The sequence below is a fragment of the Siphateles boraxobius genome, unplaced genomic scaffold (assembly GCF_051911475.1).
Source record: "Siphateles boraxobius isolate OS27281-9 unplaced genomic scaffold, OSU_SipBor_1 66, whole genome shotgun sequence".
Classification (NCBI taxonomy): domain Eukaryota; kingdom Metazoa; phylum Chordata; class Actinopteri; order Cypriniformes; family Leuciscidae; genus Siphateles; species Siphateles boraxobius.
In genome coordinates this window covers 20,918,082-20,938,931 of record NW_027509193.1, presented here as the reverse complement: position 1 = coordinate 20,938,931, position 20,850 = coordinate 20,918,082, and the positions used below count along the sequence as shown (strand labels likewise).

At 40.5% G+C, this 20,850-nt stretch overlaps 1 protein-coding gene, 1 long non-coding RNA gene and 1 gene segment (V, D, J or C); 2 read left to right on the top strand and 1 right to left on the bottom strand.

Annotated features, from left to right (window-relative positions):
• Positions 1 to 1,747, top strand: part of LOC143721976 (immunoglobulin gamma-1 heavy chain-like) — a 108,237-nt gene extending 106,490 nt beyond the window's left edge. The window contains 2 exon segments of the C gene segment in view: positions 492 to 646; positions 801 to 1,747. Coding sequence covers positions 492 to 646; positions 801 to 812 — 167 coding nt within the window.
• LOC143722427 (uncharacterized) overlaps positions 1 to 20,850 on the top strand; it is a 218,227-nt gene that overhangs the window by 146,332 nt on the left and 51,045 nt on the right. The window lies entirely within an intron of this gene.
• On the bottom strand, positions 10,999 to 11,983 carry LOC143721989 (uncharacterized). The gene is made up of 2 exons (XR_013196814.1): positions 11,257 to 11,983; positions 10,999 to 11,133 (listed from the first exon to the last, which is right to left on the bottom strand). It is a non-coding gene; the product is annotated as an uncharacterized LOC143721989 (long non-coding RNA).

Here is a 20,850-nt window from a genome sequence, read left to right as displayed (position 1 = left end):
TAAATCCACTTATGGTGACCACCAAAGTCACTAGTACATATTGACATTTACAATCAAAAAGGCATACAGATGTTTTGTTGTAAGTATGTATCAATTTTTTTATGTGTAGGCCTACTTGTATTATTAGTATGTTAGTATTAGTTAAAGTCTGAGTTTAAGTGTGTGTGTGTGTGTGGTGGGGCTGGGGGGGGGGGGGGGGGTTCGGCTGGGTTTGGGCAATGTGCTTGAGCATATTTTTATAAAGTGTATAGTATAATGCAGAAAAAATGAGTAAGAGACAGGATAGTGTTATGTGTTTGTCTCCTCTGTGTAAATTTAACTGTGTGTGCAAATGAATGTATATGTGGCTGCCATGTGCTTTATTATACACAAACTAGAAGCCTAGTAAGACTCATTGGAATTCAGGATGTATGATTCATGTTTGCATATACATACTGGACAATGTGCTTATCCTGTTCATATGGCCCATGTACATGTGTTTTCTTTTCCAGTGGAGCCACCTGAGCCAGAGAAGGGCTTTGCTCTGAACTGTAACAAAGATGTTCTGGAGGAGGATGAGTTCAGAAGTCTCTGGTCCACTGCCACTTCCTTCATCTTCCTATTCCTCTTTTCCCTGACATACAGCGCTGTACTTAGTCTCTTCAAGGTAACCCAAACATTACTGAATTGACTACAAAGCATTTTAAAATATATGATAAATAAGATACTGTTACAGTTATATACATATCAGCTTCACTTCTTTGGATTGCATTATGTAACAAAAATGGGTTTTTATTATTGATCTTATTGACTTTTTCCAGATGAAGCACTGATGACTTTTAAAAAGAACTACTGAAGACTCTAAGGTTTCTTATTCTGATTTTGAATCTACATAATTGCCTCTATGCACACATTTTAGAAGATATTGACAAATATGTACTCACTCATCAATAAAGTCTTATTATGTCTATTCTTTCAAGTTATCTAGAGTATTTCCCTTCAAATATTTTATCTGGCAAGTGACATTATCTTGCAGTTTAAGTAGCTGTTACAGTGCTAGGTCATTCAGAACATAAAATGTGTAAGTATTACTTATGTAGATACACTGAAAAAAAAATGTGAAATTGCTAAATTTAATTATGTAATTAAAAAAAGGGCAAGTCACGCTGACATTTTAAAGTTTAAAGAATGAAATATTTTTTTTAAATCATACTCCAGTAAAAAATAATTTAATCTTAATCAAGTTAATCAGGTTTAAATCATATATCAATGTAATAATTTAATTCAATAGTTTAATATGTCAAAAAAACATTTTTGATGACTTTGGCATGAGGGCAAACATATATGTGGGTCATTGACAAATATAGCTTAAAACAAGTTTTTTTAAACAATCTTTTCAAAAACTGATGCAATGCAAAATGTTGAGTCATGAACAATGTGTTTAAATAATTTTCAGTTTTTAAATAACATTTCAAAGTGTTTAAATTTTTTTTAACTCTTTTTAGTTTTTTGTCAGGCGGCACAACCGAATATAGTTGTACCACCTGACATGTAAAAGTGTACCTACCCATACTTGAAATCAGCAGTTTTTAACCAGTTTTTCAGGAAGATCTACAAATCTTTCGACGCTGCCTCAAGGATCAGTTGAGGACATCTGGATGATGCATTATCATGTTTACTGTTATTACCTTGTCAATTCATAATCAAAAAGTCATGTTTGCAGTTGTGTCACCCTCACATTTGAGAATAAACAGATTGCTTGACAAAAGTTCTCCAATTATCACCTTTACAATAAAACCACTGATCTTTATGAAATGTTTTTATATATATATATCCTTTCACAAAGGTTTTAAACCTAAAATGATTCCATAGTCTTTAGTTTTAATATTTTTATTATTAAGACACCATTTTAAATAGTTTTCTTAGTTCGGACAGTTACACCAGTTAAAATATTGGGGGTTTAAGACAACAAAACTAAATAATATGTGTTATTTAAATGTACTAAAAATGAATTCAAACTAAATAGGTTTTATAGAATAAAGTGATATATGTCATGCATTTATCAAATTATTTTAAAAGGAAATAATGCACTTGGACACGAAAATATGCACGCCATCTCATTTACCCCTGTACATTTCAGAAGAACTGATTATATTAGATTAATGCTAACGAAACCAAACTAATTAACTGATTAAACTGCACACAATGACTATTTATTCCTAGAAAAGCTTTAGTTTAGGGTACTACTGCAATGAAGATGTTTGTCTCAGTTTCGGTGGTTGTATGCATTTGAATATTTTGTCTCTGGGGATTGAGAATCACCGAAGCAGACGGAGCAGCTGCAAACTTCTGAGCGCTCAAGGAAAGTTTTAATAATAGCCAAACAATAATAAACGTATCTACACACAATATCTAACAATTAAAGGGATAGTTCACCCAAAAATGAAAATTCTGTCAGTATTTACTCACCCTCATGTTGTTCCAACCCCGTAAGACCTTCGTTCATCTTCGGAACACGAATTAAGATATTTTTGATTAAATCTGAGAGCTGGATCACTCCTCCATACTAGTCCATAGACTTCTTCAGGGATTGAAACTTGCCGGCCTCGAAAAGTTATTAAAGACATCGTTAAAATATTCCAAGTGACTACAGTGGCTCAATATTAAGTTTATCAAGTGACAAGAATACTTTTTGTGCGCAAAAACAAACATAAATAACGACTTTATTTCAAATATTCATTTCCTTCTCTTTTGGGCCTCTAGTCAGTTAAACTAGTGTAATTGCGTAAAGCTACGTCACACATAGGCTCACTATTGGCCGACGCTGGTCATGTGGGTGATGCGTGTGACATACAACAACAGATCATACGCTGTTAAACTAGTAACCTGACTCGAGGCCCAGAGAGAAGGAAATGAATAGTTGAAATAAAGTTGTTATTTTTGTTTTTTTTGCGCACAAAAAGTGTTCTTGTCGCTTGATAAACTTAAGATTGAGCCCATGTAGTCACTTGGACTATTTTAACGATGTTTTTAATAACTTTTCGAGGCCGGCAAGTTCAATCCCTGAAGAAGCCTATGGACTAGTATGGAGGAATGATCCAGCTCTCAGATTTAATCAAAAATATCTTAAAGGGTTAGTTCACCCAAAAATTAAAATTCTGTCAATATTTACTCACCCTCATGTTGTTCCAACCCCCGTAAGACCTTCGTTCATCTTCAGAACACAAATTAAGATATTTTTGATGAAATCTGAGAGCTGGATCACTCCTCCATACTAGTCCATAGGCTTCTTCAGGGATTGAAACTTGCAGGCCCCGAAAAGTTATTACAGACATCGTTAAAATAGTCCAAGTGACTACAGTGGCTCAATCTTAAGTTTATCAAACGACGAGAATACTTTTTGTGTGCAAAAAACTAAAATAACGACTTTATTTCAACTATTCATGTCCTTCTCTGTGGGCCTCGAGTCAGTTCACTAGTGTAATAGCGTAGAGCTTCTGTTGTTGTACGTCACACGCATCACCCACATGACCAGCGTTAGCCAATAGTGAGCCTATGTGTGACGTAGCTCTACGCTATTACACTAAGTTAACTGACTAGAGGTCAACAGAGAAGGAAATGTATAGTTGAAATAAAGTCATTATTTTTGTTTGTTTTTGCGCACAAAAAGTATTCTCGTCCTTTGATAAACTTAAGATTGAGCCACTGTAGTCACTTGGACTATTTTAACGATGTCTTTAATAACTTTGGCTGGCAAGTTCCAATCCTTTTGAAGCCTATTGAGGAGTATGGAGGAGTGATCCAGCTCTCAGATTTCATAAAAAAAATCTTAATTCGTGTTCCGAAGATGAACAAAGGTCTTACGGGGTTGGAACAACACGGGGGTGAGTAAATACTGACAGAATTTTCATTTTTGGATGTACTATCCCTTTAAGCTTGATGAGCTAAACAATTCAGAGCAATTTGCAATGCTGTAAAATGTATAAAAATGTATTTAATTGTAACAACATCTTCTTTATGTGTAGTCTACATTACAACTAATACTTAAGATTTCATTTAAATTACATTTTGTGTTCCATCCAATAGTATGCCGCTTTAAACATTTGCTGAGAATTTGGAATGTTGCAATAAAACTTTACAATTTTTTAATGTCTAAGTAATTTTGCTTTGCTTATATGCAAACGTGGTGGGCAAGTGTTTACTTTGATTGAGTTCTCTCAAAGGAATTTAAGAATGTCAGAATTAGATCTATTCGAGAGTGTGTGTATTCAGGGTCTGTCTTTCTTCCTCTTTTCCCCCTCACACCTGCTGAAGTGAAACGTTCGTGTTTATGACTAAAAATTCTTGGAAATGTTAAAATGTTTACATTTCAAACCAAAGCCTGGAACAATTAAACATTAAATATTTATTTTATTAATCCTATACCATAGTTTATTAGGGCCCAAGTCTTGAAAAGGCGAAGGCCTGTTGTTTTCCTAAGGATTCTTCTTCCTCTTCTTTTTAATATTATTATTTTACTACCTTTTAAGGCACTTTTGGGGCCCTTAACGTGCTCGAAAACTCTTGAAACTTTGCACACGGGTCAGAACCCGCGGCCATCAGGGCCGGGCTGAAGCTGGTACCCGGGAATGGGGTTTGAACACTTGTCCATATATCAAACACGCTTGCATGTAATAATCTGAAACTCGGTACACATATAGATCTCATCGTGCCAAACAACTTTCGTGCTCTAAGTTTTACGTCGCCCAACAGGAAGTCGGCTATTTAGGGTTGTTTGGAAACGCACGCTCAGGAATTTGAAACACTTCTCCTAGGGAATTCACCCGATCATCACCAAACTCAGTGTGCATGAAGTCAAGACATTGAGGATGAAAAATTGCTAGGGGATTTTTGATATCTCTAACGGTTTGGTCGTGGCGAGGAAACAAATGTATGGCGAATAATGGAAACAGGAAGTGTGTTATAACTTCTTTATACATTAATTGATATTGATGAAACTTCAGCAGTGTGTTCGTTGTAAGAGGCCGGTCACATGGATGTGACTATTGTGAATCAAAGTTACAATAGTCTTTGGGGCTTCAGAAGTGGAAGTGATTGGGAGAAGTGGAAGTGGAAGTGATTGGAAGTGACAGAAGTGGAAGTGAACTTGGAGTGATGGGGCTTCAGAAGGGAGACATGGAATGAGGGGTGGATGCGATACTGGTTTGGCAGACGGAGCTGGTAGGTAACTGGATTAATTTGCCTCGTTATGGGAAATGGACCAATGTATCTTGGACTTAGTTTGCGACAAGGTAGTCTCAGCCGGATATCCTTGGTCGAAAGCCAAACCAGTTGGCCAGGTTGGTATTCGGAGGCGTTGCGACGATGAGCGTCTGCGAATTGACTGTGGCGGTTCAAGGCTTGTTGGAGGTGATGGTGAGCTTGGTTCCATACCCTCTCACTGTTCCGGAACCAGGCGTTGACTGCAGGGACTTCTGAGGACTCCCCGGACCACGGGAACAGTGGGGGTTGGTAACCCAGAATGCATTGGAACGGGGTTCAGTTGGTGGAGGTTTGTCGAAGGGAATTTTGAGCATACTCTGCCCATACGAGATTGCGGCTCCAGAGATGCTGGTTGGCATGGCAGAAGGTACGGAGGAAACGGCTGACATCCTGGATTTTACGTTCCGCCTGCCCATTCGCCTGTGGGTGATACCCTGAAGTTAGACTTACGGTTACGTTCATTAATGCAAAGAAGGCTCGCCACACCTTTGAGATGAATTGTGGCCCCCTGTCTGACACAATGTCTTCTGGAAGGGCGAAACTCCGGAAGACATGTTCCATTAACAGTTCTGCGGTTACAAATGCTGTGGGTAAGTTCTTCAGGGGAATCAATTTGCACGCTTTAGAAAAGCGATCAATGGCCACCAGGATACAGGTGTTTTCCTCTGAGGGTGGAAGGTCAGTCACAAAATCAAACCCAATGTGTGACCAGGGTCTTTGTGGAACAGGTAGGGGCATGAGCTTTCCAGCGGGTAAGTGACGGGGATTCTTATTCATAGCGCACAGGATGCATCCTTGGATGAAGGTCTTGACATCGCGGAGCATGTTGGGCCACCAGTAGCGGGTCTGGAGGGTGGAGCAGGTCTTGGTTATTCCAGGGTGACCCATCCCAACGGATGAATGTGCTGAGGAGATTAGTGACATGCGAAATTCATCGGGTACGTAAATCTTTCCGGTTGGGCACTCTGGAGGACTGGGCTGGTGTCGGGACAACTCCATCAGTTGCTCGTTTAAATCCCACTGAATGGGATTGACAAACATCCTTTCTGGCAAGATATTCTCGGGTTCTTCGTGGTGAGTTTCGGGGGCATGGAGACGAGACAGAGCATCCGCTCGGACGTTCTTTGAACCAGGGCGATAGGAGATCTGGAAATGGAATCGAGTAAAGAAGAGTGCCCATCTGGCCTGGCGTAGATTGAGTCGCTTTGCTCCCTTTAAGTACTGGAGATTCTTGTGGTCAGTGAGAACCAGGAATGGGTGTTTGGTGCCCTCTAACCAGTGTCGCCATTCTTCAAGAGCAAGCTTTACCGCCAGGAGTTCCCGATTGCCGATATCATAGTTTACCTCAGCAGGCGATAACTTGTGAGAGAAGAACGCACATGGCATAGGTTTGGGGGACGAGTTGGAGTACTGGGGTAACACAGCTCCTACCCCAGTAGTGGAGGCATCAACTTCAACAATGAACATTTCCCCAGGATTAGGATGTCGGAGTAGAGGAGCTGTGGTGAACGCTGTCTTTAGAGACTGGAATGCGTGATCGGCCTCACCGGTCCAGAGCAGTGTCTTGGGCTTTCCTTTGAGGAGAGATGTTAGAGGGGCAGTTAACAGGCTGTACTGGTGAATGAACCTCCGGTAAAAATTGGCAAATCCAAGGAACCTTTGCAATTCTTTAACAGTCTGTGGGGTTGGCCAGGAAGCTATCGCCTTGGTCTTGCGATCGTCCATCTCTACTCCTTTTTCACTGAGTTGATAACCGAGGAACTCGACTGAGGTTTGGTGGAAGGAACATTTCTCTGCCTTAAGGAACAGGGAGAATTAACGTAGCCGTTGGAGTACTAGGGAGACATGTCGTTGATGTTCCACTGGATCCTTGGAATAGATTAGAATGTCGTCAATGTAGATTATTACGAACCGATTCAGGTAATCTCGGAAAACTTTATCCATGAAGCTTTGGAAGATGGAAGGAGCGTTTACCAGACCATATGGCATAACCAAATATTCGTAATGGCCTGCTGGGGTGATGAACGCGGTCTTCCATTCGTCGCCTTCTCGAATTCGGATGAGATTATATGCGCTTCTCAAATCCAGTTTGGTGAATACCTTAGCCTCTCGAAGTTGTTCCAGAGAGGAAGGAACCAGCGGGACTGGATAGCTGAACTTCACGGTTATCCGATTCAGGGTTCTATAGTCGATACACGGACGTAGTCCGCCATCCTTCTTAGGGACAAAGAAAAAACTGGCAGCAGCAGGTGATGTGGAGGAGCGGATATAACCCTGTTTCAAGGCTTCTTCAATGTACTGTTGCATGGCTCTTTGTTCGGGGATAGACAGGGAGTAGATTCGTCCCTTAGGGATGGGCTCTCCTGGAACGAGATCGTTGGCACAATCCCAGGCTCGGTGAGGTGGTAATTTGGCAGCCTCGACAGGATTGAACACATCTGCAAACAGAGAGTAACAGGTAGGGATGGACACTGACAGGCTTTCTGTGGGGCTTTCAACGGAGGTTGAGTTCACTGGAATGTTGCCGGGTATGTTAACGATGGGCGTGATCGCGAGTTCGGCGGTCCTGGATGCACATTTACAACCCCAAGTCAGTATTTTACCAGATTTCCAGTTGATATTCGGTTGATGTCGTATAAGCCATGGGCGGCCAAGGATTATATCAGTCTGACTGTTCTCTAATATGAAAGGTTCAAATAATTCATGGTGTGTGTCTTCGACACCGAGGATGACAGGTTTGATCTGAGATGTGACATACCCCTGATTTATGGTTTCACCCGTCACTGCATGGATGGAGTACGGTCTGGTGGTGGCTGACTTCTCGAGCTGGAGTTTTTGACAGAGCTGTCCGGAAATGAAGTTTCCTGCCGACCCGGAGTCCACAATGGCTGTGGCAGAAACATGGAAAGTCGTGGATTTTAGGATCACTTATAACATTAATGGGGCTGACACCGAATCGGTCGTAAAGACAGAACTCACAAGCATTCTGGGGGGTCGAGTTGGACATGACTGACGAAAATGTCCTCCCATTCCGCAATACAGACATAATCTTAGCTCTCGACGTCGGGCACGTTCCGCTGGAGACAGTCGGTGAGTATCCACTTGCATCCTTTCTCCACCTGCTTCGGATGGACCTTCCGCGGGGTACTGAGAGGTACTAGTGGGTCGTTGAGTTTCGAGATAGCAGCCCTGAGATCATTGGTGCACGCGGAGAGCTTGCTGGATAAACTTTTCCACACCCAGGCTGTCATCATATATTGCCATTTGAAGACGGAGAGCAGGATTCAAACCACGTCGGTAGACAGAGATGAGCGCCTTCCCGTTCCACCCACTTGCGGAGGCTAGAGTGCGAAACTCCAATGAATACTCAGAAACCGATTTTCTGCCCTGATGCAGTTGCAGTAGTTTGTCGCTGGTGGAGGAATCATCAACTGGTCGCCCGAAAACTTCTTTAAAATGGTCTACGAATTCCTGTACCGACGAGGTAACAGTGGATTCCTGTAACCACAATGTTTCAGCCCATCTTAAAGCAGCCCCGGATAACTGTTGGATTATAAAAGCAATCTTCGATCTTTCTGTGGGGTACAACTGGGTCTGCTGTTCCAAAGCGAGCGAACACTGAAGCAGGAACCCGTTGCAATCCTCCGCCCGACCGGAGAATGGCGCTGGACGTGATGCTGGGTTCGCGAGGCAAACCATAGAAGAAGTGGGGCCTGCGGAAGTACTGAGCGTCGGCTGACTGGAATTCACAACAGCGGTTGTAGGTTGTACAGGATTATCACCATGGCGGGTAGACTCCATCGCGCTGTTTCTTTTCCTTTGTAGGTCAAGCCTTCTGTCAGGATACAGGCACAGAGGCGGAGGTAAGTGAATTCAAACGTGAGTTTATTTACAATGATTCAAGTGACAAGGTGAATAGGCAAGGTTCAGGTGAAGGTGCGGTGACGATCACTACGTGCAGAGCGGATTCCAGGTGAGCAGATCCTCCTTTAGTTAGCTTGGCGTGAGCAGACACTGTTCATTGATACGTCTCCTTTTCTATTTCAGATACAGTAGCGGACACGGAGATCTCGGCGGGAACGTGGGACACTCAGACGAATCTCCAGGACTTGGGGAATATGGGACCAGGCAGGACTTCTGGGAACAGCGGGACAAGGATACAAAGGTGAGTATTTCAAAGGTGAGTATACGTTACGTGGTGGTCTTTTCAGGTTGACTTGGAGACTTCAGGAGACAGAGGGTTATGGTCTATTCCTGTTGGAGGCTTGACAAAGACTGAAGTGTGCATGGGTGTTTTGTAGAGCTGGGTGATGAGGTAATTGATGGTGCACAGGTGTGAGTGGTTAGTATTCCGGGGAGAGTGATCTTTTAGTGGTGGATGGGAATGAATCTGATTGATTCCTGACACTCAGACACATAATATGTTCTTCATAATTTGTCAGTTACTTAATAGTTATTAATGAGGCTAATCTCATTAAGTAATTAATACATATCTCCTAAATTTGATATTACTTACTGATTAGTTAAGCTTGTTTCTATATTAGTTAATAGTAGTAGCTGAAGTGTTAATGTATACTACTCATTAGTCCTGCATTACTTTCTGCATATAGTTACTTATTAATGACAGACCATTATTTTAAAGTGTTACCGAAAATAAATGTTTATCATATAGGTATTCAATGAGGGGTTTTGTTATACAAGTTCTTGTCTCAACATCTCTATACGGTCTCTTCCATTGTGGTTGAAAGTGACATGCTCTTATTCCATTGAAAACAAACTTGGTCATCCACCACAAGTTTTCTTGACTTTAATTCTGAAAAATGTTTGGACATTTACAGAACTTGCCATGCTGAGGCTGTCTCAAATGTACACTATCAATCATAATACTCTTAAAAATAGACGTGTAATGCCATAGTAACACTTTGGATCTGTTTAGCTTCTCCCAAGAAGAGGCCATGACAGTGACTCCCATTCCTTTTAAAAGTTTGTACCTTTTAAATCTCTTCACTCCTCTTCCATCCTGCTGTCCCCTTTCTTTCAGTTCATTTCTACTTACAATTTCTCCTCTTATTCTTTCCACTACACCAATGCCCTCAACTTTGCCCATCTCTTCACCCTCTTCTTTTCCCCATTCTCCTCTTTATGATCTCTCCTTTTCTTAAACTCTCCCCCCCCTCTCTTTCTACCTGTTCCACTTTTCCTCTCGTTACACCCCTTCCTCAACTCTCTCCACCACCTTCTAACTCTGACACCTCTTTCTTTTCCCCATTCTCATGCTTTTTTATTTTTTAACAATGTTTGTTACTTTTGAAAATAGTTTTTGTAGTTAATGCAATTGTGATAGCTGTGTAAACACTGTATTTCCTGTGAAGTTTGTATTACAGTTTTTCTGAATTGCTAAAACAAATTTCTTGAAACCATCACTCACTTTCTCAAAATTTTAAACAAAACCAAATCTTCAAACTACACTCAGAGAACTTCTGACTCTTCTGTCAGAATCAAACAAATCACCTCAAAATCATTTTATCTGTGCTCAAAATCAAACAATGCTTTCAGATCTTACACACAGACAGTCAATTATAAACAATACAGATCAGTCATTAGACACTACATCAAAAAATAATAATAAAAAAGAGAACACAGCATCCAAATGTAGTGTAGGAAATAGAAGCAGACTACGCCACCTCCTGAAGGCAGGAGGAACCCTCCACAGATCACAATACTTGATTCTAGGCAGCAAATGTAATTTGTAAAAAAAAAAAAAAAAATTTATTGTTCCAACACGGGCCATCAAATGTTAAACCGTGTCAATAATAAAATCCACAGTAGTAGGAAATAGCTCTCCTCAAGACTGCAAGAGGGTCGGGCCTGATCTTATGGACCTCCTGGCAACTGTAAGAGACAGAAGAAAACCCACAGCATAGACCACAAATTAGTAACCTCTAAATCACCATTACAGTGCCAATCTTCTAGTACACACCACAACAGCAGTGCCACACCACCCAAAACATCTACACCGAGGGAGGTTAAGTGTCGATGCAGGCCCGGCCCTGTACAAAGTCACTGATTACTGTAACACACAAAAAGAAGTAAGCAGTACCACAGAAACAAAAAGCAAATGACACAAAGAATATTTAATATAACCACATTAATCATCAATATCAAATAAAAGAATAACAATAAACCAAAATATAAAACTTAAATATACCAGAAACAGTGGCTGGTCTGCCTTTTAAAGGTACAGTATGTAAGATTTTTGTAATAAAATAACCCAAAATCACTTACACAGTGTGATACATTTCCTACAGTTGTGTACTTCCAATATCCCAAAAGTTCCTTAAAATTTTTAAATAATGTCTCGTCCCTGGTCATTGTCGCCTGTCAATGACATAGTATCGGTGTTATCTTTCCCCTGGTACTGCCATAGTAACCATAGTTACCTCTAGCGGCAAGCTCACGCTGTTGTTTTTTTCATTCAAACATTATGGACCATGGCAAGCAGACTTTGTGACAAAAGGAGAACTAAAACGAGTGGCAATGTCGGCGTGGTGTTTTTAAGATGCCGAGAGCATCACGTCGCTCTTGCATGTAACGCAAATTTATTAGACAGGTGAGCATAAAACTAATCAATGCACATAAAACTAATCAATGTTATATAGCTCAAGCTTAACACGATGAAATGTTCGAATATGATCAGTATGTTATTCTAATGTTGATTTAGTTTACTTTTAGTCTCATACAGACAAACAGTCATGGGTCATGGCAGTCATGGCTTAATGGTAACAGAGTTGGAATGGTGACCGAAAGGTTGCTGGTTCGATGCCAGTACCGGCAGGAATATGACTGAGGTGTCCTTGAGCAAGGCACCTAACCCCCAATCGCTTCCCGGGCGCCACTCAAGGTCCCGCTGCTCCGGGTGTGTGTATCCACGTTTGCAGTGTGTGTGTGTGTTCACTACTCACTACTCTGCTCCTAATGTGTGTGCACTTACTTGGATGGGTTAAATGCAGAGGTCAAATTCCAAGTATGGGTTACCATACTTGGCCATCACGTGTAACTTTCACTTTCACTTTCACTAATTTCAAACGAACACAGAATAACATTACAACTTTCAACATACTCAAATGCAGTTTAGTGTGATAGTGTTAAAAAACATGAATGTTTTCACTCATCAATAAACATTAGATCCATCAGCCTGACGAAAAGTTCCATAATTCTGCTTATCAACTTACGCCTTTGTTATTGTAAGAGGTTAGCACCCCCGTAGCGGTGAAAAAAATACATATTGTAGCTTTAGTAATAAAGAAAACATGCACGTTAATAAACATCAATACAGCCCGCAATATAGCCTAAAGCAAACAAACTAAAGCAAACAAACTACTACATACTTTAGCGAAAGTACAACTGCAGCAGTTACCCAATCTCAGATCTCAATCCCAAAGCATGATAGATAAAGGTAGCTAGGCTACTATAAAACAAGAGTAGCCTACAGATATTAACAACATCAAATACAATTTTGTGTATAATTGAATCAAACTCAAGCAATCGGCCTCAACAAAGTGTCTGCATTTACACACGGCCGTCAGCCCATTAAAGGTACCGCAGAAATAGACGTTTGTCTATTTCTGCAGTACCCAGACAGACCCCGCTTCCCAGACAGAGAATTAAAACCTCTTAATAAATCAGCCTAAAATAAGAAAGGATCACATAAGGATGGAATTGCGCTATCAAGGCGCAGTCATTCAACGCAAACAAACCACAGAGCTAATACCATTAGTGATGTTACGTATGACACTGAAGCTTCGATGTGCGTATCACATATGCGACGCAATTTCTTTTGAAGCCCCGTATCGGGTTGTGTATTTGCAGAGAATGTCTAATAAGGGGAGAAATTTCACTCTCAGTAAACTTACGGCTTCTGAACTGGTTGCAGTTCCACTCTGGTTCCATATGAAGGCGCTCACAGGACGAGTGCAGAATGAATGGAGGTCTATGGAGCTACACCCCTCAAAATCCACTTTTCTCAGGATATAATTTTGTGTCTAGTAATTTGAATGTTGTATTCGAAAGAGATTGCAAAGAAATTACTCATTGCTGGGTGTTAGATTTTTTAGAGTCACTAATTTGCTTTAAAAAGTCTTTTAAATGTCAATGACGTCATACACATCGTACCACCAGAGATATTGCTTTACGGCAATCCTTCAGTCACTTTGGTGATTTCGCGCTCTGCATTTTCTTTTGTCTCGAGGCATCGACAACACAGCTGACACAGGTAAATACACGTCCTAGAAGAGTTTTCTTTTGGGTGTTTTAAAAAACCACGCCGATGTAAGGAAATACCTGGGTCAGGCTTTGGGGATATGTATTCAAAATTAGTAATTTCACAATTAATAATTATTCATACAGGTTTGACCCAGATAATCATACATGTTAAATCTCCCAAAAAGGGATAATATTTTCCCTGGATCTGCATTCATATATGTACTTAGGCAATTAACCACAAAGGATTATAATTAATTGCATATGTAGAATATATTTTACAGACAGGTTGAAATTAGCTCAATTGTACACCAATACTTAATCAAAACGGATTATAATTAACTATTTAATATATAAATTATGCCTATCATAGATCGATCGTCGGGATAATCTTCAAGGGGATTAATTTGTGACCGAATCATCTTTTTGTCCAGCAAAAACCTGATCATTCGATCTCAAACAAACCTCACAAAATTATCCTACTTTATAAACTTCCAGGAGAAGCTATTTTTCTGGCCAGAAGAAACAACTTTCCTGTTCCATAACGATTCTTTAATTAGGCTATCAGTAAATTTGTAAAGCACGTAGCTTTGGATCTTATACATTAAAGTGACTTGTATGAGCATTGAGACAGAATCAATAAATGAATATAATGCATTTAATAAAGGCAAAGTTACGTATACCGGTTATAACAAACAATAAATGTACTTATAAACACAATAATGGCAACAACATAATGAAAGAGAATGCATCAATAAAGAGAGAGAGAGAATGAGAGAGAGAGAGAGATAATCTGAAAGGATCGGTGGCAAATAACAGACCTTAAAACCTTTGAGACAACACGGAAAAACACATCTTAAAGCTCTGAAAGCTCAATACGAATATATAGTTGCAAAGTTGCTCGTTGTGTGGCTGCTTCGAAGGCATGTGGATTTTTTCCGTGGGAGAGTCACGTGGTCTGCAGATGGTCTGGAGCGCGCACTTTCAAACGAAGGTTTAAACGGTCTCGGATGTAAAATACCAAAGAAACAATTCAGGCTAAGTTCACTTCACTCGTCGGTGGAAATGAACAAAGTGGAATTCGGAAATGGGAAAATAAAAACTTAAAGAAACAAAGTAAAAGATCCCCTGAGGGCGAATCGCGGATCCATTACATGATGCTATAGGAGGAGAGAGGGTAAGAGAGAGAGAGAGTGGAGCGCGCCGACATTTATCACCTTGGAGAAATCCAGCCTCTTCCTGTCGGCTTGGCCAATCGGAGAGTTGGAAGTCACAGGCGGGAATTTAGTTTTTATTACTTTTTGTCTAAGAGCGCAAGCTCCTTAGGTGTGTGTGTGGGGGGGGAGGGGTTACAGTCGAAAGACATTTCGATCTTCAATGATAGTAAAACCTATCAAAAATACACTTTACTTTATATTTGTATGCATATTCGCGTTGTCCACGCCACGAGTGTTCTACAGGTAGTAAGAACGCTATGTAAAAGTTAACGGAATATACAGTTATATTTAAAATGCATAATGAAGGTATTTATAATTCACTTTATGCTACGATAAAATCATAGTTATTCCAATGTGACATGGACAAACAGACACACATAAAAACACATCAAATACATCATAGTAAAAGTCTTTCAGTGAGGATATTGGAGAAAGGTTCTTGTGTGTGTGTGTTTGAATGTGCTCTGGTCTCCATTCTGGCCTGGCTCTGAGGAGATAACAATCTCTTTGAGGCCTGACCCCCTGCTGTGTGTCGTACACAAGTTCCTTCTCGTTGGAAAGGGGGAGGCTTGGTTTTAACTCAGTTCGCCATGAAAGTGTCAATGAACGCCATTAGGGGCAGACTCTGTGGTGCCCAACCTGAGTTATGAACCAGAGTCAGAGAGGTTAAAAGCATTCTTACATGTATAAGTGCATGAGTCGTCCTGACACAGTCCAGATACCCTAGACCGAAAATACACACACACACACACACACACACAAACACACACACACACACACACACACACACACACACACACACACACACACACACACACACACACACACACACACACACACACACACACACACACATATATATTTGACAATTAACACATGAGCACATGCATTACCTTTTTTCGTCCTTGGGAAATGAGAAATAGGACAACCCTTGCCCACTATTAGAACAATTTATCATTGCACACCTGCGAGGCATTTTTCTCCTTTTTCAATTTTTATTGAAATTTAGCACTATTGAGCGGGACATTGGTTGTTGTTGTTTTTTAAAGGTGGCGATACTATACCATATGTATCCTGTATTTCCTAACACAAGAATAACACAACAAGTACTCAAATTCAATTTATTTTCCGTGCAACTTTTCTGGTCCCGCATCGGATCCCACGATGCCATCAAGCGGTATCTCTGGTCGTAATCAGTCCTTCACTGACCAGTCAGCGTTCATTAGCAGAATGCTAGCATGTAATGGGCAACAACAACTCTACCAAGAAATCGAAAGGACATAAGTACTCGTTCATTCAACTTTCGAACTATAACCCATGTTGAACTTGCAAAACCTACAATCAAATCTGAGATTTCTCAATGGTAATCGGCTGAAAGAGACTAATTTAGCTCCATAGACTCCCATTCATTTTGCACTCATTGGCGATCGCCCCCAGTGGAACTCTGGTGGACCTGCCACCAAAATTCTGTACAATAGGACTTAATAGGAAGTGACCAGGCTCTCCGTAGACGGGCTCTGGTATTGGTTTCCCAGAGTCACGTGATCGATGACAAATGAAGCCTCACTTTCTGTCCAAACACGTGCGCGTTTCGCTTTGTGTGTCAGAAGGCTCGAACCCCAGATCTTACCTAAGGAGACCTTGTTGGCTCAGTCTGGTTGATGGGTTTGTGGGGAGAGTGCTGTACTTTGAAAGTTATATTTAAATAACCAAAACTACTTATTCTTTTTGTTGTTGTGTCTTTTTGTTTTTGTAAAATATTTGCAAAAATATTTTGCACAGAGAAAAAAGGGGATAGGGTGTTGGTTTTTGGTGAAGGGTTTGTATTTAGAGCAATGGCAACAGTCAAAAAAAAAAGAGAAGACTTCCCCTATGTGGGAATATTTTGAGCATATAGCTTCCAATGTATGCATTTCTAAAAAAGAATATTTATTTATTTATTATTTAAAATTGTACTTATTTTATTGTTGTATTTTATAATTGTTGACCGTTGATGTGTGTCTTATATTCAGTCAATGTACATGTAGTCACTCCCAATCATTTTTTTTCTCCTCACACTTCTGAGGTGGAAACCTTTGTCTTCTTTTGGACAGTGCTGTAGACCAGCACAAACACACTAAAATGCCACTTCTGATGCGATCGTAGAAGTGGATAAATACCTTACAGAGATAAACATAAAGAGCTGAAGATCCACTTGAATACTGGAGAATGCAGAAACTACCCCCATCTATATACATTGGCAAGAGTGATGGTGACGGCGGAGTGGGGGTGGTGATGGCGGAGTGGATAAGACACATGCCTTTGGTGTGAGAGACCCGGGTTCGAATCCACTGTGAGACACCAATGTGTCCCTGAGCAAGACCCTTAACCCCTAGTTGCTCCAGAGGCGTGCGACCTCTGACAATATAGCAATTGTAAGTCGCTTTGGATAAAAGCGTCAGCTAAATGAATAAATGTAAATGTAAGAGGAGAAATAGACTCAGGCACAACACTGTGAAACAGCTTTTATGACCTTTCTGTCATTCCTAGTTACACAATCACTATCACTGCCAAGTGTCATAAGCACATTTAATAACAGATGATCCTATCAAAAAATGTCCTTATTCACTATGTGTGTGTGTGTGTGTGTGTTTGTTTTTGTGATTTGTGAGGAAACAAAGGTGTATAATGACATGGGTATTACACTGGTATTACAACTTGAACGTGATTTATTCATATCATGAGTCCTCGTATTTCAAATGGCTTTAAAAACATACTAAGCAGTCTTTTATTACAAATGTAAAAATGCAGAATGTCTCCTGTGATGGGTAGGTTTAGGGATAGGGGCAGTGTAAGAGGGTTAGAATATACAGTTTGTCCAGTATAAAAACCATTACGCCTATGGAATGTCCTCACAAATCACAAATGTGTGTGTGTGTATTTTGTCACACTTTAATGGGTAAAGGGATTTATTTAATGGACAAATCAAACACAAACGTGTAAGGCTTTTATTTGTACACATAACATTGAAAATATGGAGTGTGTTGTGGTGGCTTCATCTGACAGAGCTTCTTACAAAGGCTTCTGGCGGCTTTATTTTAAATAAACAACAGATGGCGCTGTTCTCGACACTCTCGAAGCTTTGCATCTTTTCCCGGAACAGCTAGGGGAAAGCCTCATTGCTTCATGAGGCTTCATTTCCCCATCTATAAATACTATACCTATATGAAAGGCTGCAGGGGCTGCACATCGAGCACAACTTCAAAAACATATAGGCTACCAGAACTGCAGACACCACCATCTGTTGTTGCAACAACCACTTATCCTGTCTTGATCACATGACTAGCCATGCACCTGTACCTGAAACTGATTGCTGGCCAGTCTCCTTCCAAACAAAGCATGCAGTTATAGAAAAAAGTATATTGAAACAAAGTAAACAAATTGTGCAATTACATAAAAAGTATAGTAATCAACATTTACAGTGAGGTATACATTAGATTGTATACCGTATGCACTGCAAGTAGTATTGTACTGAATATTGTGGAATATTCAGCACTTGCATACTGTGAAAATACAGTGACCCAACTGCAAAGCCAAAAAGGTTACATTAAAAACACTAAATGAAAAGCATGTTGCAGTACAATTAAAAGAGTTGTGCAACTGCAAAATCAAAGTCAGTGAGAGAGATTCGTTTTGCTTCAGCATCATGTCTAACATCCATCTAGAACATATTTTTTTCTCTCTTCTTTATTTAAAGAAAAGAAAAACAACTTCACTGTAATGGCCATATGCCGATTTATGCGAACTTTGATGATATGATCAAAGTTTGCATAAATGGGCGTGTATGGCTATGGCTATTTGGCTATGGTTATTTTTTCTTCTTACAAAAAAAAAGATGTTCTAGATGGATGTTAGAACTAGAATAGATTTTCTTCTCCAAACTTAGATCACTGCTTTCAAAACAATTAATATAGTTCTGAGAAAAATTGTATTACTGACTTGACTATTGAATTGATTTTGGATACTGTTTTTTTTTCTAATGATGCATCCCATTATTTTATAATTTGTTTTTGTTTTGTTTTTTATTTTATGTGTTGCTGAAAAAAAATGTAAAAATGACTAATCCACTCGACTGGGCCTTCTAAAACAAAATATTATGTCCTGTGACCAGTAGGCCTATGTGACAACAGCTATAGTGAGCAAACTAGAATGCACCATTTTGGAGAGAAACAAAGTGATGTAAAAATTTCACATTGAGGATTATTGTTATTACATCAGGGCTACACCCCTTGTCTACGCCCAGCATGGAGTTCTATTATCAACTATGGTGTGCATAATCAGTCCAGCATAATGTGAAATCCATTGTGTTTATCAGTTTGTGGCTTTTACTTCCCAGTGATATGCTGACAGAAGTCCCACAACAATTAAGTACAGAGTCACTTTATTTCATCTCTGTTAATTCTCATGAATTAAAAATAAGTTATTGTGATTACATTTAACCTTTGATCAAGTTCATTTTAAGTAGTATATAGGCTACTATAACATGACCAAACACGTCAAACATTGAATAGAGCTCAATATCAGATGGGTCAGATATCAGATATTGGCCCGAGATGCTGGAAGTTCCGAAAAGAATATATGGATAGATAATCATCCAAAGCTAAACAGCATTAAACAGCATGGCTGGATTCAAATATAAGCAAACTATGAAATCACAACATTAATTAGGCTACTTTCAATTTGATGTATAGACAAAAGGACAACTGCCATTATCTGGAGGCAACAAACATTTCAATGCTAAATAGTCCAGTACTGTGACGCGCCAGTAGGCGGAGCTAAAAGTCAGAGGAATCACCAGGGTTAAACTTAAAACTTCCGTCTTCCCCAATAGTCTAATTAACTTTTGATGCGATTTTAATAATTCATTGTTGGATTATGGCACTTTCTGAAATGCTTTTCTTAGCAGTGGTTGTTCTTATTGTTGCGAATTGTGCGGTTAAGAAAACGTTTATCTTCAAAAATGCACATTTTTGTGAACAGGCCCCAGTGCCGCTGCTAGCCATTTTGGTGCCCTAAGCATAATTCCTTGATGATGCTTGTTCCATCTTCTGCCTCTGATTCAATTCCTGTCCCACATATCTCACCATCTGACTCGCTTCCTTCTACGATCGCTCCTTCGTCTCGCTCCACTGGGAGTAACATACACTGCGTCAAAAGGTTCCTATGAACGACCCTCTCCGCTCCCCCATTCTCTCGTCGCACCACGTACACAGGCAAACCAGGTTGCTTCTTTACCACAACATATGGCCATCTCTCCCATCGATCTCCCAACTTCTGCCTCCCATCTACATGACAGACCTTGACTAAGACCCTATCTCCTGAACGAAAGTCTTCACCCTTAGCTCTCTTGTCATAATACTTTTTCTGCTGTCCTTTTGCCAGCTGAGATGTCTGATTAGCCAGGGCATAGGCCTGCGACAGGGAGTCATGCAGGGTCTGGACATATTCGCTGTATTAACAAGGCTGGTTTGTTGTGGGGGACCCAAAGATGAGGTCCACTGGGAGCCTGGGGTGTCTACCAAACATAAGGTAGTACGGGCTATATCCAGTGGAGTCATGTTGCGAGCAGTTATGTGCGTGTGTCATGGAATCCACATGCTCATGCCACCGGGGCTTCAGGTGCAGCTCTAGTGTTCCCAGCATGTTCATCAGGGTACGGTTGAATCTTTCGGTAGTCCCGTTGCCCTGGGGATGGTAGGGTGTGGTGTAGGTTTTAGTGGTGCCAATACACTTGCATAGCTCCTTCACTATTGCACTTTCAAAGTTACGCCCTTGACCGGTGTGTAATTTAGCAGGGAAACCAAAACGGCAGAAGAAATTCCTCCACAAGACCCTGGCCACTGTGCCTGCCTTTTGGTCCCTGGTGGGGTAGGCCTGTGCGTAGCGAGAAAAGTGATCTGTAACAATGAGTACATTCTCCATACCACCCTTGGACTTCTCCAACTTCAAAAAGTCCACACAAACCAGTTCCATGGGTGCACTGGTATGGATACTGACAAGGGGGGCCCTGACGTCGACCGTGGGAGTTTTTCTAAGGCAGCATCTCTCACACTGTTCGCACCACGCCTTGATCTCCTGAATCATTCTTGGCCAG